This window comes from Trichosurus vulpecula, chromosome 8, assembly GCF_011100635.1.
Source record: "Trichosurus vulpecula isolate mTriVul1 chromosome 8, mTriVul1.pri, whole genome shotgun sequence".
Lineage (NCBI taxonomy): Eukaryota > Metazoa > Chordata > Mammalia > Diprotodontia > Phalangeridae > Trichosurus > Trichosurus vulpecula.
In genome coordinates, this window is record NC_050580.1 from 155,072,735 (window position 1) to 155,095,364 (window position 22,630).

The window sequence follows — 22,630 nt, forward strand, 5'->3', positions numbered from 1 at the left end:
TGGAGAAACTAAAACAGAGGTTTGACCAGGGTCACATGGCTAGTAAGTGTCTGAGGCTCAGCTCTTCCTGACTCCAGACCCAGGGCTCTATCCACTGCATTACCTGGCTGCCAAGACAAACTAATGTGAGTTTAAAAAAGGCAAAAGACAAGAACAGGTGGTTTTCATAGTCTCCTCTTGTTTTCTTTCCCTAGCAAGAAGGCATTAAGGACTTAGAAACCAGAAGCTGGAGGAAGAGCCCAAAGGGACGAGGAAGAAAGAACTACATCGCTCTGGGTCATGTTACAACATTAACCAGAAGATCCTGAGAAGGAGAAGCTAGTACCAACTCAGGATGTTGAGCTTGAAACTACCCAAGTTGTTCAGCATAGACCAAGTACCTCAGGTAAGTGATCTTTGTTTTATCCAGAGGGGTTGGCTATGAGATTTAGAGGGAGTCAGGTTGGGGCCCTGCACTAGATTTGCTGAGGGCTGGCCCTTGGCACAATCATGCAGCTCGTGAAGGCTGCCTGTGGAGCTTTTTCCTGCTGTCTCCTCTTCTTCCCTCTGCCTCCAGCGGCTCCCTCCCCATCTTTTCCCCTTCAGCTGCCCAGCAGCCTCATCTTTTTTTCTGTTCTTCTTGCCATCAAAACCTGTCTTCCATCTTCCCCCACACTGAGGTGCAAATGACACCTCTAGGCAGGACTTCCCCAGCTCCTGGGGGTATTTATGATGTAACAAGGCTCAATGTTGGAAGGCTAAGTAGGTGAAATTCTAATGGAGGAATAGGGATGGGGAAAGATTACTTTGGATGATAAAACTTTCTTTTACCTCCCTTGAAGTGAGAGGCTATCTATGGGTGTGGTGTCACTTTCTTTTCCTAATTGCTCTCTAGGCAGGGAGCTTGTGGCCCTCTAGGTCCTCAAGTGTACCCCTTTGAGCCAAACTTCTGGATTCAGTCAAAGGGCTGCACTTGAGGACCTACCCTTGCTCTGAGTTGAGAAAATGAGGGGATAGGCCTAAATGATCTCTAAGTCCTTTCCAGAGCAAAAGCCTATGAGCCTATGTTCCTTAGATACTCTTAGGATGAAGTATGTTCACGAGGGCTATCTTACATCAAGAATCATAAAACAGACCTTTGGCTGCTTATAGGATCATAGATTTAGAGCTTGAGGGGACCTCAGAGAATACCTAGTTCAACTTTCTCATTTTATAGATGAGGAAACTAAGGCTGAGGGAAGTTAAATGACTTGCCCAAGGTGATGGAGGTGGTTAGCATTGGAGGCAGGATTTATACCCAGGTCTGTTGATTTCAGAGCTGGTACTATTTCTACTGTACCACAGTGCCTCTTTTCTGCTCAGAATCATGGGTTGTAATTATCCTTTTAAAGGTTTATAGGGATTTAATGGACTTCTTGGCTTGCAAACACCTCCATGAAAGATTCTTGAATGGTTTCTGGTTTTAAGACATTTTCGTCTGCTTAGTTTGCCTACATAAAGCCAGTCTACACAAAAGCTCTTCCATGAGTCCATGTGCCTACCGTCGATGACAAAGATCCTGTGTTTGTGTCCCTTTCTGCTGGCTCTCAATAAGGAAGTGTTGTGGCTATTTCATGGAGGGCAATGAATGTGTTGTTGACTTTCATGTTGAGGATACTACAAAAGGGATCCAAGCAGATATTTCACTAAGGTGATTGCCAATGATTTATGGCTTTTTCTAGACAAAATGAGTTCCTAAATGAACTTTTCACCAAGATGGGAGATTAGATGAGGCAAACTGCCAAATTCTTCTCTAAAAGCCAGTCAAGCTATTTGATTCCAGGTAAGATAATATTGAAAATACTCCTAAAATATGCAGAGGAATTTGGTTTTAGGATCGGTGTGTGAGCAGGAAGCACTAAAGGCAATGGACCAATTACAAACTGAGTCAGAACTCCTATGAAAGCCACAATTACCGGTTGTTGTCCTAGCTGTAAACTTATGTACACTTCTGGTGTGTTTTTGGCAAACTAGAGGCCGTGGGATACCATGGGTGGGAAATTCCAATCCTAAACTTCCCAGCTCACACTGTGGGGCTACATGTTAAAGATGTAAATGTCTTCTCTGGATGACCGCAGACAATAAAATCAGATGGAAACAGTGTCATGGTTTTGCAATATCTGTATCCATTGGAGCCAGAGAACAAATATTATATAACACTGTGTTTAGATCTGGGTACCACATTTGAATAAGGACATTGACAAGCTGGAACATGTCCCAAAGAGGGTGACCACCATGCTGAGAGCCCTTGAAAAAGAGTCGTCATAGGATCATTTGTATGTACTCATCTCCTTGTATTTGAAATGTACGGAGATATTGTCTCTCTCCCTCTGTGTCAGAGGTTCCTGTTCTGGGTACAGGTGCTAGGAGATGGTTATGTTTCTTCCTTTTCCCTCTTGAGGTCTCCCAGAAACAGTCTAGCTGGCCTAGCAGCTTTGGAAAAAGACAAGCGAAGGAAAGACAAACTGAAGGAAAGCAGGAGTGCCCCCCTGGATTCCACAGGACTTAGTGGAAGGTGCTTTTTGGAGTAGGTGGCTGCTGGGAGAGACTCTGTAACTCATTCACAGTAGAAAACAGATCAGTTTGAATGGTCCAAGGAAGAGATCATATAGCCACTTGAAGAATGCCTTTGTGAGGGGACTTTGGCCCTGAGACCCTGGTATAAAGCAGTTTTTAATAGACTGAAGGTACTCAATGTCTGATGAAACTTCAGACATCACTAAAATAGTCCATTTGCTTAAGAGATTGTACCCAGAGAGGAAGTAACTAGCACTATCTGCTGGAAGAAAGCTGAATAGCAGGAAACAAAGCAGAGAACTGTAAGAAGGACCCACAACTTCTGCTAGGTGGGATGGAAGGATGGTTGCAATAGAATGGTGAGCACAGGCAAGAGGAGAATTGCTGTGGAAAAGACAAAAGTGTATGTCATTCAGACAACAATTAGAAGTACCATTCGGTTAACTGCTATCTGAATGACATAAGCTTTTGTCTTTTCACTGTTCATATGTTCATAACCCAGAAGGGGTTAAATGAGTTATAAGTGTAGCAAAATTAGGAAGATGACTTTTCATGTGTAACAGGGGTACATGGGTAAACATCATTTTAGGTCACCCCCTTAGCTTGCCGTTTGTGTCCATATTAAATCTCATCTTGGTAACCCCAAGAGCCCTAGGAACATCAGCTTTTCCCAGACCTACCAGCTTGTAGCCCTCATCCAGGGGAGCCACCCTGTGGAGAAGGGGATGCCCATTACAGCGGACCTGACCACCAACTGCTGGCCAACTGCCACCAAGGCTGGTCTGTGTGAGGCCGCATATGCTAAGTGACTCAAACCAGTGGTCAGCTCCTCTCAGATTCCTGTGGACGCATCCCAGAACCCTGAACCCCAGAGCTCTGGGAGCACCAGCACCCCTCAAACCCCTGGCTCTCCTTCCAGCCCAGTCCCCCGAAGCCATCATCCAGGGGTTACTCCCTCATAGAGCTGCTGACCTGACAACTACCTCTGCAGGTGCCATGACTCCTGCCTCCTTGGCAGCCACAGCTACTGAAGAAATAAGAAAAAAGTTCTCAGCACCAAAGTCCTTTGCACCACCAGATAGTTCGGTGGATATGATTCTACGAACGGGAACGACATTAAAGAAGATACATCACTGTCTACCATGCTGCTGCACCCTAAGGGCCCTGCAGCCAGACCTTCCTCAATGTATTGTCTCCCCCTCGAGAATGCCAGCTCCTTGAGAGCACAGGTTGTTCTGCATTTGTAATTGTATCCCCAGCTGTCAGCATGGTACTTTGCATATAGTAAGTGTTCAATAAATGCTTTTTCATTTTTTCTTCCATTCATTTATTCATACATAAGCTGCTTTGTTGTGATGGCAACTGGCACTATTTAGAAACAGGGAATACTCAGGTTGCTTTTCAAAGCAAATAAGCAGCTTGCAGCCATTTGGAAAAAAAAATGAAGTCACTTAGTAAGCTCACAGTGGATTTCACAATGTGAATTACATTACCTGCTGCTCCCTACAGCAGGACTGTCTGGTCCCTAGGTGGCTCGTGCTTTCCCACCCCAAATCACAGGGTATACATTTTGTGTTTACCCATCTGTGCTCAACAGAATGTGAAGCACTGGAGGACAAGGGCTATTTTCATTTGGCTTTGTGTCCCCAGTACCCAGCACAGAACCTGGCATATAGCAGATATATAACATGTGCTTCTTCTTGTTGAATCTTTGGGCAAGAGAATGTAAGGAAGTCTTTTGAGAGCAGGGATGGGCTCTGGCTCTCTCTCCCTCTCTCTCTCTCTCTCTCTCTCTCTCTTTTTCTCACTCACTGTTGCTCTTTGGTTGCTATTGTCTTGGTAACCCAAGTGCTGTCCAGAATACTTGGTACTGGATTAATTTAGAGACCTGGGATCTGGTTCCAGTTATTCACCCTTAGGGGAGTTATTTGACTTTTCTGGGCTTGTTTGCTTATCTGACAAAAGAGGATAGTAAACTCTATGCTGCCTGTTTCAACAGTTTATCATGAGGATAAGTTGAGAGAAGGGATGTAAAAGCACTTCAAGAAACGTAAATTACTATGTAAATGTAAGGGACTCTTATTCTTGTCCTGTGGGAAAGTTAGGTTTATGAGTGCTGTAGATAATCTCATACAAATGGGTCCTTTCTCTCCTTGACCCCCTTGGGATATATGCCTAATAACATGCTGGGTCAGAGGGCATATACAGTTCAATGGCTTTTTAGCTATGGTTTTCCAGAATGGTTGAACAAATCCACAGATCCACAAACAGTGCATTAGTATGCCTAACCGCTCACATCCTGCAACAATTGCAATTTTCTGCTTTTGTCACCTTTGCTAATCTAATTTCTACCAGAAGTGAATCATTTCAAGGGAGATGATGGTTACTGCACTGGTCAGACTACATTTGGAGTAGTATGTTCAGGTCTGGGTGCCACATTAAAAAATTTCTTTTTTATTGTGAACTTAGCAATCATTAACAAACGTAAGCATTTCGAGATACAAAAAAAAAAAAGAAGAGATTATATAAAAAACTATGAACTGCTACACATAGCTTTGTTTTTAAAAAATATATAACGTGAAATTTAACCAAGTATGATAAAATTGCTCTATTTGTGTCACCTTCTGTACTTTTTTCCTTCTATGTCTTTAAAAAACGTTTAATTGGTGCTTTTTTCCATGTCTGTAACTTCCTACTAAATGCACTTTCTCTCCCCGCTTCCCCAGTGCCCCTGTAGCAGAGAGGTATAGTTCACGCAAAATAAATCAACTCATTGGAGCACCTGAGAATATATGTCTAATTCTCTACTTCTGCTCCATCCCCTCTAGAGAGTATATTTCTTTTTTGCCTTTTTTTATGTCATAATTGGTTGCCGCTTTGATTAGAGCTCTCGGTCTTTCAAAGTTGTTTACCCTCCCATTGTTATCATATTGAGTAAATTGTTCTCCTAGTTCTGCTTCTTTCACTCTGCACACATTCATACAGGTATTTCCATACTTCTTTGAATCCATCATACTCATTATTTCCTGCAGCATGATAAAATTCCATTACATCCATATACTATTATGTGTTTAGCCATTCTCCAATTGGTGGGGCCGTATTTGTCTCCAGTTCTTTGCTGAACAAAGTCCTGCTACAAATATTCTTACACATATGGGTCCCTTCTCTCTGTCTTTGTCCTTCTTAGTATACATGCCTAATAATGGTATTGCTGGGTCAAAGGATACATACAGTTTAGTGACTTTGGGGGTATAGTTCCAAATTGTATTCTCCAATGGCCAGACCCATTCACAGATCCACCAACAGTGTACCTATCCCCCCTACAACTCTTCCAAATAATTACCGTTTTCCATTTTTGTCATCTTTGCTAATCTGATAGTAAGGTGTTAGCCACATATTAAGAGGAAGATGGATGACTTGGAATGCATCCAGAGCAGTGAGACACCCAGAACCTCAATGCATGACACTTTATTGGAAAAATTGGAGATGTTTAGCCTGGAATAGAAAAGATGTTTTCAAATATCTGTCATATGAAGGACTAGATTTTTTTTCCCTATGTGTCTCTAGAGGGGAAAATTAGGTTACACAGAGGCAGATTTTAGTTCTAGATAAGGAAAAATTTCTCAGAGATTTCTAAAGCTAGAAGAGACTGCAAGCAAGAGTCAGTTCTCTGTCACTAAACTACTTGTTTTGAATGTGATGCAGGAGATTCATGTTTCAGGGATGTTACACTAAATGACCTCTGAGGTCCTTCTACATAAGGAGATTCTAAGATTCTTAATTTTTTCTAAAGCTCTAACATGGGAACATCAAAATAATTCCCAAACAGAAGGCTGAACTAAACAGACATTTCCTTTGGCTCTAATTCTTCCAGGGCCTTAATTTGAGTTTAGATAATATTTGGGCACTTCTAGATAAATTTTAACTATTTATGTCCACTCTATATTCCCCACAACCCTTGGAAAATGGAAAAATGACTTTCAATTATATTGAGAGAGCTGATTTATTTTTTAAAGGGTTGAAGCTGAATTAATTGAAGATGGTGATTGGGATTGAGCCTGTCCTGAAGTGGCTGGCCTTCATCATGATCATCATCATCACTACCCTTGCCATCATCCGTCATCATCACCACCATCATCAAAAGGCCTTTGTGAAGTGCCCTGATATGTTTGTTACTGAAATGGAATACTCACTACCTAGACAGAATCTCACGTAGTCCCTGCCATCTGAGGCTTATCTACCTAGACACATATACTCATGAAGATAAATGGGGCCATGAGGGTGACTACATAATAGCACAAGGACACAAACCTGGGATAGAAAGTCAAAGTGTTTGTGCTATGTACATGCAAAGGGTAACTTCATTTTAGGTTATTTGCAAAGTGTAGGGATGTGAGGAAGTCTTTTCACTTGCTACTTCTCCAAGAAGTCTATGAAGGCTTCTTGGAATGGAAAGGAAGGAAGGAGGGAAGGAAGGAAGGAAGGAAGGAAGGAAGGAAGGAAGGAAGGAAGGAAGGAAGGAAGGGAGGGAAGGAAAGGAGGAGGGAAGGAGGGAGGGAAGAAGGATGGAAGGAAAAGAGGGAAGTGAGGGAGGAAAGAGTAAAAGGTAGGAAGGGAGGAAAAAAGACAATGACTTTGTGGGCTCCGGGATTGGGAAGAGGGCTTTACAAGCACACAGATCATAGCTTGGAAGAAAGTTATTTTCTGGTTTCAGTATGTGCCCCAAATCTTTAATGAATCCTGAGACTTCAACTGTAAGTGAACAGAATGAAATATTCTTTTCCTCTCCCTGCAGGTGTTCCATGAACGGGGCATAATTTTTGGCTATCGGCATCCTCAGAGTTCAGCCACCGCCTGTGTCCTCAGCCTTTTCCAAATGACCAATGAAACCCTCAACATCTGGACACACTTGCTCCCCTCCTGGTATTTTCAGACTTATATCCTCAGATCTTTGGAAGCAGAAATTAATTTGAGATAACGAGGAGTAGGGATGGGGAGGAGGGGCGGTGGGGAAGAGGAAGAATTTTGTTTGTTTCCCAGTAGGGAGCAGTGTCAATCAATGGCCTTAGGCCATGGTTTATACAAGATTTGAATGATGTTCCATTGAGCTATTCCTTCCTTTTGGTCATGGATGCTTTTTAGGCATAAAGAGTTCCCTCTTACAATACGGATACCTTCTGGAGAACTGTTATGTATTAAATAGCTGACACTTCAGCAGGGATTATAATTACTAACTCCAAGCAAAGCCTTTATAACAATGGAACTCAGGATAGTTTGCATCAGAAAATAGGAGAGTGCCAAGGACAAAGTCTATGGAATTTACAGGGTTTTTTTTGCCTGTGGTCAATTATAAAGGGTGGGGGGACAGAGGCAATAGATAGTGGTAGAACTAAGATTTGGAACCACCTGCTCCAATCAGAGAAGTGTACTTACTGATTAAGGTTATACAATTGACCGATTTGTTGCAGACTTGGGGCTTGGTGGGGAGGTATCCTGATTCTCAGCCTGGGGCTCTTTCCTGCAGAGTGCTTGCAATTCAGGAAAGAGCCGAGATGGACAAGTGAGAATAGCACCTAAGAAACACCTGGGATCTAGGGAAGAGGGCCATGGGATCTATATACAGAGGAGAAATGCTTACCAGAGATGTCCTATGAGCAGACCAGAGCTGAGCTCTTTGGACCTGAAGGCAAAAGGGATGAAGCAAAAGAGAAACAACCTGATATAGTAGGAAAAGCACTGAACTTGGAATCAGAGGGCCTATCCCTTATTGTTTATTTGCGTGACCTTGAGAAAATTAGTCACCCCACCTCTCTGGGACTCAGTTTCCTCAACTTGTAAATTATGTTCCTTTCATCCCTCTGAGTGTCAATCTGCACTTCTAAAAATGGCAATGATAAAACTCCTGCTATCTACCTCATTGGAATGTTGCAAGAAAAATGTTTTGTAAACTTTGAAATGTTATTTCTATGTGTTATTATAGTGGAAAGAACATTGAACTTGGAGTTCTGAGGAACCTAGGTTCAAATCTTGGTTCTTTCACTTTACTTCTTGTGCTGATGTTTGGGCAAGATATTTTAACTCTCTTACTCCGATCCCCCAGTTTTCTCATTTGTAAAGTGGGAGATTAGACTACATGATACCTAAAGTCCCTCCTGACTCCGGAGTTGTGAGCTTATGAGTCTGGTGACTCGCTAGGACAAGTCTTGCTTTTTCCAGGGACACAAGGGCTGAGAGAGCTCAGCTTAGGCCTGGGGATATGGGAACAGGGAATTGCCAGTGAAAGAAAAATTCATCCCTATGTTGGTAGAATGGAACAGGAGATGACAATAGGGAGCACCTGGAAGGAGCTTTTAAATAGTCTAAACCTGAACCAAGCTAACTGAGTCTATCCTCATGAAGCAGATTCACAGTTCAGTTCAACAAATGTTTGCTAAGTCTATACCATATGTAAGGCACGGGGCTAAATGCTCTGCTGTACACAACATGCACCAAAGAATCTGCTCTGTCGGGAAGCTCAGTTATACATTTGTGCCAGTCTGCATGTGGACTGCAGGGAGCAGGATGAAGGCGGGGGTATGAATAGCCAGAAAAGATGCAGAGGAGGTAAGGTTCATGGTCTCAGGGACCAGAGTTTTGAAAAGAGAAATCCCTCCCTTATTTGCCTTAAGTGGAGACAATAGAAGACTCTAGAAAAAGCATGAGACAAGTCATGATACACTTGGCTAACAGTGCAGGATGTGCTGCTCACTACCTGCATGACTTAGGGTAATTCACTTCCCATTTCTGGGCCTCAGTTTTTTCATCTGTAAAATGAAGAGATTTGATTAGATAATCTTTCCCTTTCATGATAGGAGCTAACATTAATAGCTAACATAATGCATGGAACTTTAATGGTTTGCATAGTGCTTTAATTTTCTCATTTTATCTGCTATGGAGTAGGTGCTTTTATTATGCCCATTGTGCAGATGGGGAAATGGAGGCTGACTCACCCAGAGTCACATAGCCAGTAAGGCAGGATCTGGATTCATAATCTTCTTGACTCTAGATCCCACACTATCTACTATTCCACTTATCTGTGTTTGCATTGATTAAAGGGGCTATGTTTGAGTAAGGAGGTGAAATGGAATCACAGTGACCAATAAATTTATCAAAGGTGGGTGTCTTCCCTCCCCAAATGGAGAGGACCCATGTTTAAAATGGAGAAGTGGGTAAATGCAAACGTGATGAATTTCTATAGGGTATGTATTGGGCTAATTGCCAAGCCTGTTACAAAGATGTATATCTGATTTTACAAAAGAACAGCAGAGATAGGGGAAGTGATCCTGAGAGCTATCATGAACAAAAACATTTAGGTTAGAAAGCATGGTGGATTTACTAGATGAAGATCTGTAAGACCCTAGAAAACATCATTACCAAAAGAGCCTGGCAGTTGTGTCTCTTTCCCTAGAAATTTTAAAGAAAAGGAGAGACAACTTTTGAAGAATTGTTTAAGGGGGTCCCTAGAAATAGAGGGATAGAAGAAAAATTCTTGAACTAGAAGGAATCTTAGGGATCATGCAGTGTAAATCCTTCATTTCATGGATAAGGAAACAGGACTAGAGGGTTAAGCCGGATGACATCATCAGAGCAATCTGCCACTATTGGATCCTAGGATCCAATGATCCCTGGTTTAGAATTGGAAGGGACTTTGAGAGTATTCATTCTAACCCTCTGCCTGAGATTCTCCAATCTAATCCTCCATCTGTTATCGATGAGGAAAATGACAACCAGATAGATTCTCCAAGGCCTTGTCCAAAGTCAAACAGGCATCATGGTGATAATGTATGTATGAATCTCTCCATATTAACTTTGTATATCAGAGGTGCTCTTAAGTTCCAAAAACCACTTCTCCGTCTGACTCCTCCCCTCCTTCTTTGCCAAGCACACTTTTCCTTCCAGGGTCTGGTACTTTGATTAGTCATCAGACAAAAACACAAAAGGGGGAAAAAACTAAAAAAAATCACCTTTTGTCCTAACCAAAGAAAAGGGAATTGGAAAGGTTGCTTTACGTCATTTTGACTTAACATGGAGGAAGGAACTAACTCTATTGAAATACAGTTATCATGTGTTTCAGGTACTTCATGTGGAGGTTTATGGCCACTCTATATATGGTTGATTTCTGGAATGACAGCTATTCCTGGCCTCTGCTTGTCTACCTGATTACCAGCTTCATTTACCCTTTTGCCTCCAGCTGTGCCCATACCTTCAGCTCCATGTCCAAGAATGCCAGACATATATGTTACTTCCTGGATTATGGTGCTGTCAATCTCTTCAGCTTGGGTAAGCATGGCCCTCTCAGACATTCTTGGCTTCCTTCCTGTCCTGTGATGGGCCAAGTTGTTCATCTTCTCTTGGCCTCTCCACCCATGCCTTGGCAGAGATGTGAATAATAACACCTTACATTCGCATTAATGCTTAATTTATCCTTTGCAGAGTGCCTTTAAATCCATTATACTTTTCAGTACATTATCTCATCAGGTCCTCACCACAAGACCTTCCCAGCTGATACATGAGGAACCTTTTAGGTTCCCACAAAGGGGTGAAATGACTGGCTACAAGGGTCACACATCTAGGGTGGTGGCAGAGTTCACCCAATTTAGAGCTGCCTTAGTTTTCTCATCTATAAAATAGTTAATACCTGTAGCATCTCTCTACAGAGTTGTGAGATTCCACTGAGGTAATGTATGTAAAGTGATTGGCAGTCTTTAAAATGCATATAAATGTCAGCTGTCTAATGAGCAATATATCATCTTTGTCATCAGTTAGCATCATCATCACCAACACTAACATTGTCATCATCGTCCTTGTCCACATCCTCATTGGCTCCCCTGGAGGTGCCAGGTCTGCGGTTGATTTGATTGAATTGATTCTTGGTCCAGTGTTGTCTTCATCATGCCATATTACCTCCTTTGTATTTCTTTTTTTATGATGCAGCCTAGGATCACTACTGGTTATTACCTCCCTCACATACTTGTGCTTGACTTTGCATTATGTTTATTTGTGCAGTGCCAAGCACATCTGATAATTGTCTCCCTTACTAGAGACTATGAGCTGCTTAAGGGTAAGGACTCTGTGAGAAGAACATTGGGGTGGGAGTCAGAAGACCTGGGTTCAAGATTTGCATCCCTGTCCCCAGCTTCCTCATCCGTAAAAGAGATCATGCTTTATCTTCCTGGCAGGAGTTGTTTATGGGAAAAGTATTTTGCAAAGCTTAAAGCAGTAAATATTTTTGAGCTCCTATTTTATGTCATTCATGGAACATAGCAGGTGTTTGATAAAAAAAATGTGATGAATTAATTAATGTAGCCCTTAAAATCTACCAATAGTATCCAGAAGGGAGGAGAACCTCATGTTCTTCTGTAGGATGGGGAATTACAGGATGAAATTTCATGAGTGTTTTGGAAAGCGCACTATGCATGGAAGCAGGAGGTCTGTGGTCACTCCACGGCTTGGTGTAATGATGAGTTAGAAGACTTGGGTTTGAAATCCTGGTTTTGCTACCCACCACCATAGTGTCATCTCAGACAAGTCACACGACTTCTCTGGGTCTCAGTTTCCTTCTCTGCAAATGAAATGGTTGGATTGGACTAGATGATCTCCAAGGGCCCTCCTAGCTCTAACTAGTTCTGTCAACCTTTCACAGCCCCTCCATTGTCCCCAGTGACAAGTGAGGATGCCTAAGCTGCTCCAAGGCAAGTGTCTGAAATAGATGCTCTCCTGAGGTCCCTTACTGCCTACGTGATCTTGGGAAAATCACTTTTCTTCTCTGGGCCTTAGTTTCTTAAACTGTAAAAAAAGAGGGTTGGGCTAAATGACCCCTAAATTCCCTTCTAGTATTAAAGCTGTTATCCTTTCAGCTCTAGGACATAGGATTTTAAAGAATTTAAAGTCCTTAAAAAATAATTTAGATCTTAGCCCAGCTGGCTCAGAGTAGTCAAACTGTCCTATACAGCAGAGATTTTAAACAGAATGCTGCCCTTAACAGTCCCAAGTATGGCCTGAACCAGATTAAAATGTAACTGGAAATATTTATGAAATAAATAAAATATAGTAGAACATAGATGATGTGAATACATGGTTTTTTGTTGGCTCTTGTTTCTATTTGATTTGATGTCTCTGCTAGGATAGAACATGGGCTAACGCTTTTTTTTTTAAAAAAATTAAAAACCAAATCTGAGAAGGAAACGTTGCAAAATCACCTATTGTTTATGTTCCCATGTTCCTATAAACAGGATATGGCATATCTGCATGTCAGAAAGAATGGTCTTAAAGTAAATGAATACTAAAGTAAAAGTAAATATAATTAAATTAAAATGAAATAAAAGCTTCAGAGAAGGACACTACACAAAGTTCTTTGCCAGCTGGATGTGACAAACTCTAAACACCTTTAAAGATGCCTGCCCTAAAGTTAACCTTCACACATTGGTGCAGTGTAAAGAATGCTGGATTTGGTATCAGTGAACCTGGGTTCAAATCATTCTTTGCTACTTACTACTTTCATGACCTATCACTCATGCCTCTATTGCCTCAACAGTCAAATATGACCAAGAGTTATTAAACTTTTTGTGTCATGGATCCCTTTGGCAGCCTGATGAATTCTACGAGAAGCTCTAATGATGATTCATCAAATAAAATGTATAGGATTACAACGGAACCAACTACATTGAAATACAGTTATCAAAATATTTTTAAAAATAGGTTCATGGATCCCAAGTTAAGAACCCTTGGATTAGGTGACTTTGAAGGTACCTTCTAGATCTTCTCTATCATCCCACGGTCCTTTATAATGTTGTACTTCGGTTAATCAGCAGCTAGTGACACTGGCTAGAGGATGGGCTTGGAATCAGGAAGACTCATCTCTCTGAGTATAAATCTGGCCTCAGACGCTTACTAGCTGGGTGACCCTGGCAGGTCGTTTAACCCTGTTTGCCTTGGCTTTGTCATCTGCAAAAAGAGCTGGGGAAGGAAGCGGCAAACCGCTCCAGTATCTCTGCCAAGAAAACTACACATGGGGTCAGGAAGAATAGGACAGGACTGAAATGACTGAACAGCCACAGCAACAACACCACCATTTCAATTAATCTTAACACGGTGATGCGTGATATGGGGAATATGAAACAGTCTAACGCAGGGATGGTCCTCTGAAAGAACCCTACAAACTGTTTAGGGAGAGAAGACATGTATGTATATACATATATATATATATTAAATAAAGGACAATAGAGCATGTTCTAAGCCTATTTATATGGGACAAATGAAAAGAAAGAACTGTAGGAATTCAGGAGGAAGAAGAGATCACTGTGGCCTGAAGTAGTCACATAAGTTTCAGGGGAAAGTGGGACGTACATTAAAATAACATTTATTATCTACTGTGTGCAAGGCAGTGTGCTGCTTATGTGCTATGGGGAATTCAAAGAAGCACATGAAAAGGTCATTGTTCCCAAGGAATCTTTGGTTAGGCAGGATGGGGCTAAAGGAAGAGGTGGAAACAAGTTGTATATGGAAAGATTGGCAATTGTGTGAAAAGCAACTTAGGAATAGTATGGACGACGAGTGTTATAGGACTTGACCTGGAACTTGAAGGAGGGTGGAAAGGTACTTTAGGATGTTGAGATGAATATGTGTAAAGGCAGGGAGGTGGGAATAGCTAGTGTTGAATTCTATGTCCTCTATACAGTCATCCTAGGGAATCAGATCCCACGAATCTAGGCTCCTTTTCTAAGATCACTTTAACATTCTCTATCATTCTCAGAATTCAGAGGAGGGAAAGATCACTAGGTTGGGTCAAACAGTACTTCACGGAAGCAGAAAGAAGTAGAGGGAAGATTTGATTAATTAAGTTAATGAATGAGTGCTACTTTTCCCATGAAATTACACAATATTAATTTTTCACTTTCCAAAAATAATTCCTTCACTGGATTCATCTACCTACCACTTGCATCAACAGGTTCTGCCATAGCCTATTCTGCCTACGCATTCCCTGCCATGTTGGTTTGTACCACTTTCCATCGCTACTTCGTGTCCTTGGCTGTGTTGAATACCATTTTGAGCATCGGACTTTCCTGCTACTCGAGGTATCTTTGGTCTCCTTTTTCTCTAGGGGGCATTGGCTGCCGTACAGCTATTAACTGTTCAGATGGTTTGAAAGAAAAGCAAAAAAGAAGCAGATAATGGATCTCACTCATGGAATGACTAAACTGGTACAAATGGTGAGAGAGCCCTGGAGGAGGGGGCATACTGAGACTCTCAAGTGGGAAGGTAGAGTAGTGCACTGGATTTGGAGTTGGAAGACTTGAGTTCAAACTTCACCTTCACTACTTACTGCCTATATGACCTTGAGTAAGAAGACAGTTAACCTCTCTGGGCCTCAGTTTCTTTATCTGTAAAATAAAGGAGTTAAACCTCTGAAAGCCTTTCTAGGTCTAAGTCTATGATGGCAAGTTCAGACAGCAGTTCTACCTACCTTGAACATGGCAGGCTGATATCCAGGTTGAATTAGGCATCCGTTGATTTCCAGTGCCCATCTTGCTCTGTTCTCTACTTAGTATATCCAGTTACAGAGGACAGGTCTGGAACTCGATGTAAGAATCCTTACTTTGGCCTGCAAAATTATGTAGAAACAGCATAGGGGGTATAGTAGGTAGCATACTGGCCTTGAAATCATGAAAACTTGGCTTCAAATCCTGCCTCTGACAATTACTAAGTGGTCCGGGGCAGGTAACTAAACCTCTGCTATTCTTCAGGTAACTCTAGAAATCATTTACTAACTCACAGACTGGTTCTGATGTGTGCAGTTACTACTTGGGGCAACTTGGGGATTTCCCACAGACACTTGATATTTGGGTATCATTCTCCATATTACTGTATAGATTCCCCATAAAATTGTGAGGGGGCAGGGAATTCCTGTCTTTTTTTTTACATTCTAGCACCAAACTTTATCTGGAAGTCATATACAGTGGAAATAGTGCTGCACTTGGCATCCTGAACTGAACTTGGGGTCATCAGGCCTGATTTCAAATCCCAGCTTTGCCACTTATCACTTGTATGAGCTTAGAAAAAAAAATCACTTCATGTCTCTGGGTCTCAGTTTCTTCACTGTAAAATGATGGGGCTGAACTAGATGACCTGTTAGGACTCCTTTAGCACTAGATATCTGTGGTAGGATCTATGATACTAAGAGCAGGCCTTCGAGTCAGAAGAGCTGGGTTCAACTCCTGTTTCTAGTACATACTGCCTTTGTGACTCTAGATAGGCCTGTGATAAAAATGGTTAATAATATTAATGTTAATAAAATGGTTGATAAGTTAAACCTTTTTGGAACTGGGCAGAAAATATGTGGCTTTTGCAAACTTGATGGACTGGTTTTTGGAAAAAGCACTACGGATTTTTGGATAGTCTCAAGATTCTTGTCACAACATGTGTCCACCTTACTGTTTTGAACTAATATTGTTGCTATTTTCTGTAAGTCAATATCTTTTGGCTTAAATATCCCCTCCTGATTTCTCTCTGTAAAGATGCTGATTTACAAGTTGCTGTATCCTCTTGCAAATACCCCTAGTCAGCCTCTTTTTCTTCCCGTTATCATCCTAGAGTGCACAGTGCTCCCAGAAAAAAAAATCTTTTAGGAAATAGAGGAATGCTGAAAAGGATGATCTATCCAGGCTATAAATAAAATAAGCTATTAAGGTATTTTCTCCTCTCCCCATCTTCTCAAGGACCTCAGTCAAATCAATCAGCAAGCATTTATTAAGAACCTACCATCTGCCAGGCACTGACTATGCTAAATGCTGGGAACCGAAAGGCCAAAAATAAACAGTTTCTGCCCTCGAGGAAGGGTGCATAATTCTTCTGGGGAAAACAGGTTGTACTCACTTAAGGATATGTAAAAATATATAAAATAAATAGAAGTAGCTACTGGTTAGCTAAGAGAGACGGGAACCCATACTCAAAACATAGTTACTCTGCCCTCAAGAAATTCAGTAGAAAAGATAAAAATACAAAAAAATAGTTAATAAGCATAATAACAAACAAAAGATGTCACCAAGGCAATACATGATTAATATCAAATGAGTGGCATAGACAGTGTAGTGTAATTCAAGGAACACTAGAGTAAGAGTTGGCCTCTAGTGGCTTCTAGTCCTATCTCAGACCATAAAACTGTGTTTCAGTTTCTTCATCTGTAAATGAAGAGATTGAACTAAGTTATTTCCATGATCCCTTTAATATTCTAAATCATTCTCAGAATTCAGAGGAGGGAAAAAGCATTGTAAGCTGGGGATAGTCAAGGAATGCTTCATGGAGGTAGGAGGAGACAGGGGAAGAGTTGATTTATTAAGTTAATGACTAAGAGCTACTTTCCTATGAAATTGCATGATATGAATTTTTAAGTTTCCAAAAAATAAAAATTTTTGTAGGCGTTTTATAAATCGCCAACAAACCACCAGGTTGTATTATTTACACCTTCATTCTAACTGGAAATGGGTCAGTTGGTCTTCAGCTATCGGGACTTTTTTTTTTTTTGAGGGGAGTTTGGTTTGACATGTCAATATCTTTGCAAAAACAGTGCTTGGTAAAGGTACTTTGGTGTCCAGCCCAGGAATCCTCTTGAGGGTTTGAGTTTTCTGTAAATATCCCCAAGTAAAATTGAATAGAATATTTCTATTTACTTACTGGACAGGTCCATGCCAACTCCCAGCAGCCTCAGCTTACCTACGTTCTCTTCTTCATTTTTATCTTAACAGAAGAGGCCAAACTGGGTCAGAAAAGTTGTGGACTGTGCCACATAGGGACTTGGGCCAAAGGTGACTGAAAAGGAGAACTGGGAAATGCTGAGAGTAGAGTAGGCCCGCAACGCCATGATTTTGTGACTTTTCAAGGATATGAATATTCTTGGAATTCAAGCAAGGAGCTTATTTTTGTTGTTTTAGACTGTCCCTGTTTCTTCCTCATTTCTTTTCCTTCTCTTTCTGTGTTTATCACTTTCTCCTATTATTCTTTCAATATTTTTTTCCATTTTTCTTCAGGTTTTCATCCCATTTTTTTTTCTGGGACAGAGAGAGAATATCAGGTAAAGTCCATGGAGGGTGTATTGGTGAAAAGAATAGGAGGATTAGGACTCAGTAGATTCAGCACTGGCAGAACCACCTTCCTCTCTCTGAGACCCAGAGGGATTCAGTGACCCACTAAAGCTTATTCTGTAAAATGAGGGAGGTGGCACCTCTGAGGTGCCTTCTAGCTCTAGTATTCTAGGGATTTAATGTTCCAATGTTTCTCAAAGACTTTTTTACTCCACTTCACCCTTCCTGCTTAGCTCTCTCTTGGTAGAATGGTCAACAGTGGGTTGAGAGAAGCAAGTTTAGCTTCCCTGAAGGGGATAAGAAATAGCGCCATTATTTTCCTCCTTCCAATTATTAAAAGCTTGCCAGTTTTCAATGAAAGAAATCCAAGCTATGAAAAAATCAATATGGAAAAATGCTCTAAATCATTAATACAGAAGTGCAACCCTGACGTTCTGTCTCATATCAGGAAAATGCCATTTGTTGGAGGGGCTGTGAGAAAATGGGCACAATGACATAGTCCAGTCATTCCGAAAGTAATGTGTAGCTATGCCCTCAAAGTCACTCAACTGGGCTTATCCTTTGACTAGTGATGCCACTTACCTCATAGAGATCAAAGAGATCAAAAATGTACTAGCCCTTTTTGTTATAGAAAAGAACTAGAAACGAAGGGGGTGCCCATCAATTGGAGGATAGCTGAACAAATTATGGGACATGAATGTAATCCCAATCAGTAAACATTTATTAAGTGTTTACTATATGCCAGGTACTGTGCTAAGTGCTAGGGACACAAGAGGAGCAAAAGACAGTCCCTGCCCTCAAGGAACTCACAATCTATATACAAACAAGCTGCATAGAGGATAAATAGAAAATAATTAACAGAAAGAAGGTGTTAGAATTAAGAGGGATTGAGAAAGGCTTCCTGTAAAAGATGGGATTTTAGTTGTGACTTAAGGAAGTCAGGGAAGGCAAGAGATAGAACTGAGGAGGTACAGCATGCCAGGCATGGAAGACATCTAGAGAAAATTCCTGGAGCCAAGATATGGAGTATCTTATTTGTGGAATAGTCTAGAAGGCCAGTGCCACTGAATCGAAAACTACATGTCAGAGAGTAAGGTATGAGAAGCCTGGAAAGGTAGGAGGGGGCTAAAGGGCTTTGAATGTCAAACAGAAGATTCTGTATTTGATCCTGGAGGTGACAGAGTATCGCTGGAGTTTATTGAAGGCATGTGTGTATGTCTGTGTATGTGTGTGTGTGACACATGACTGGACCTGTGCTTTAGGAAATCACTTTGGTGGCTGAATGGAGGATGTTTTAGAGTGGGGAGAGACATGAGGCATACAGACCCACCAGCAGGCTGAGGTGATAAGAGAATGAGGGCCTTCACTAGAGTGGTAGCAGTGTTAGAAGAGAAAAGAGGGGCATATCCAAGAGACGTCACAAAGATGAAATGAGCAGTTTTTCGCGTGTGCGCATGCATGCATGTGTGTGTGTGTCGGGGTGAGAGATGTGCAAGTTGAGAATGATTCCTAGGTTGCGAGGCTGAAAAAGGACTAGGAGGATGGTGTTGCCCTCTACAATAATGGGAAAATGAGGAGAGGGGTGTAGGTTTAGGGGGAAAGATAATGTGTTTTGTTTTAGACATAGTTTAATCTGTCTACTGGACATCCAGTTCAAGATGTCTGAAAGACATTTGGAGATGCAAAACTGGAGGCCAGCAGAGAAGGTGGGGCAGGATGGATAGATTTGAGAATCATCAGCAGAGAGATGGTAATTAAATCAGTGGGAGCTGATGAGATCATCAAATGAGGTAGTATAGAGGTAATGGAATATTGCATCATAGGATGAAAGGGAAAGTGTCAGAAAATCTGGGGAAGACTTACATGAACTGATGCAGAATGAAGTGAGCAGCACCAGGAAAATACCTTCTGTGATGACAACAACAAGGGAAACAACTTCGAAAGACTTAAGGATTCTGATCAATTCAGAGTTCAATCATTATTTCAGAGAACTGATGACAAAACATGCTATCCACCTCCTGTCAAAGAAGCGATGGCCCTCTGGTGCAGAATAAGACATACATTTGTGGGTATAGCTACTATGGGAATCTCTTTGGCTTAGCTATGCATATATGTTACAAGGGTTTCCATTTTTTTTTCTTTTCAATTTAAGGGTGGTGAGGGGCTTGGGATAGGACACCCCATTCTCCCAACAAAAAAGAGAAGTGTATTTATAGCATTTAAAAAAACATATAGAAGAGACCAGACAGAAGGCCAGAAAGAATTATAAACAAAAGCCAAACAGCTCTGAAAATGACATGTTGAATTTCTTATATGTTTTAAAAGAAAAGCGAATTATAGACAATTATAGACAGTTTTGTGTAAAATCCTCTTTTTGTTCTACTCTATGTATGAAAATGCGCATTTTATTTGTTGTTAAGTTGAGAATAAAACACTTAAATTTAAACAAGCAAAGAAAACTATGAAACTATGAAAAGTCTACTTAGCAAGACCAAAAAAAAAAGTACAGGTCATCTGTTACAGTCTTATCATTAAGGGCTAATCCTAGCTCTATGATTCAGTACCTATGTGATATCTAAAAGTCACTGAGTCATTCTGGGCCCTCTGTTTCCTCATCTGCAACGTATGGGGGGGATTGGATGACATCCAGTTTTAAAGTTATGCTCCTCTAGTAAAACAGAGTCATATATTTAGTCTCTCTGGTAGGGAATAACCAACTGAAAAAAAGAGCTCTGGAGCTAGTCAGGGAAAAAATAAAGGTCATGCATTCATTGCTCTTAACCATTTTCCTTCTCTAAACTCTATTATTTTGTGTTTGTGTTTATTTATTATTTTGTTTTAATGGGTGGTTTGGATGTTTTTAGGGCTCTTGGAGGTCAAAGAGAGTTGAAGAATTTCTGTTTAAAGATGTACTCCACCCCCAAAAACCCGACTATGAAAAACTAGTTTTCAAGCTCAGCTTTTCTCATTTAGAAGGGGGAACACGGATAGGTCAAAAGGCATGAAAGGTGATGGGAAGTGTGCTGGGTGTGGAGCCTGGCTAAGATACTTACTGCCTATGTGACCTTGGGCAAATCTCTTGATTTCTCTAGGCCTTAGTTTTCTAACACGTAATATAAGGAATTGGATTGACTTCTACCGTCTCTTCCAACTCTAAAGCTAGGATCCATGTCCTGTCTTTTATAGTGCATGAATGCTACATGGACTGGGACCAGAAAAAAAAAGAATTTGTTTTATAGGGTACATTATTGTTAATGAGATCAAAAAAGCATTCTTCCTATGAGCTATCTGCTGGAACATGAAATAAATATCTCTTCTATGGGCCCCTTCCTTGGAATAGTGTTAGTTAAAATGAAACACTATCTGTAACCAACAAAGATCTCCATGGGACAGAAAGGTTTTTGGTGTTTTTTTTTAAAGATTTAGTGGCCCACATATTTCAGCCAGTGTGGTTTCATATTCTAAAGTTCCATTATAACAAGATATGGATGTGTATAGCCTCCTGGGGCTCCTTGTCCTAAGATTTTACCTGTAGCGTATTTAACAGTGGGATTCCTAAAGGTAAAACTGACTTTTTGGAGTTCCTCTGTCCTTTCTTGGGGTCAAAGAGAAGCTTTTTTTAAAAAATTCTATGTTTTTTAGATCACCAGGACCATCAAGGGCAGAGAGGTGTTTTGCTGTCCTGAACCCGGCCCTTAGATATCCCACTACTTTGCTGGGATTAGGCCCCAGCTGCTTCTATAAATGAGGAGGCTCAACTAGATGATTCTTTTGTTAACAGTATTTTATTTTTTCAATGACATGTAAAGATAGTTTTCAACATTCATTTCTGCAAAATTTTGAGTTCCAAATTTTTTCTCCCTTTCCTCCTCTCTCCCCTCCCCCGCTCCAAGAAAGCAAGCAATCTGATATAGGTTATACATGTACAATCATGTTAAAGACATTTCTACATTAGCCATTTTGTGAAAGAAGAATTAGAACAAAAGGGAAAAATCATGAGAAACAGAAAAAAAGAGAAAATAGCATGCTTTGATCTGCATTCAGACTCCATAGTTCTTTCTCAGGATGTGGATACATTTTCCATCACGAGCCTTTGGAATTGTCTTGGATCATTGTATTGCTGAGAAGAACTAGGTCTATCAAAGCTGATCATCACACAATGTTGCTCTTACTGTGTACAGTGTTCTCTTGGTTCTGCTCACTTCACTCAGCATCATTTCACGTAAGTCCAAGTTTTTCCAAAATCCACCTCTTCATCATTTCTTATAGCACAATAGTATTCCATTACATTCATATACCACAACTAGTTCAGTCATTCCCCAGTTGATGGGCATCCCCCAATTTCCAATTCTTTGCCACCACAAAAAGAATTGCTATCAATACTTTTGTACATGTGGGTCCTTTTCCCTTTCTATGTTCTCTTTGGGATACAGACCTAATGATGGTATTGCTGGATCAGAGGGTGTGCAGTTTGACTTCCCTTTGGGCAAAGAACTAGATGATTCTTAATGTCTCTTTTAGGTCTGATGTTCTATGATAACAAAACAAGTTGTAAAGCAAGACCCCTCTCCTAACCCTGCCTTGATCATCCTAACTTCTCCCCAAATCCTCAGCAGGGAGATAGAAATGGCCTCTTTGAGATTTGCAATGTAGTTGTTAAGTACTTTTCTCTGCCCAGCTTCCAGCTCTCCTCCTCCTTTCCCCTATTGCTGTCTCTTTCCTCTTTTTCTTTCCTTTTAGGTTCAGCTTTGCAGCTGAAGACCATCATTCTACTCACCTTTGCAGAAGCACTTAATCGAGGCCACCTTCCACAACGGGCGAAATATTGATTAAAATCCCAGGAAATCCATAGTTTTGTGAATGGCCAACAGAGCTCTTTCTTTCTGTGTAAGTGGCCAAGTCACCATCCAGTCCCTGGAGTGAAGGGGCAGGGACCACAGGAAATAACATAAGAGCTTTTTTCTGACTATGATTCTATC

The 22,630-nt window shown here is 41.0% G+C and overlaps 1 protein-coding gene across 1 annotated transcript in view; it reads left to right on the forward strand.

Moving 5' to 3' along the window:
- The first annotated feature begins 334 nt into the window (after positions 1–334).
- PAQR5 (progestin and adipoQ receptor family member 5) overlaps positions 335–22,630 on the forward strand; it is a 37,121-nt gene continuing 14,825 nt past the window's right edge. The window contains exons 1-4 of the mRNA XM_036737002.1: positions 335–385; positions 7,331–7,458; positions 10,649–10,854; positions 14,522–14,648. Coding sequence (XP_036592897.1) covers positions 335–385; positions 7,331–7,458; positions 10,649–10,854; positions 14,522–14,648 — 512 coding nt within the window. The remainder of the gene's footprint in view (positions 386–7,330; positions 7,459–10,648; positions 10,855–14,521; positions 14,649–22,630) is intronic.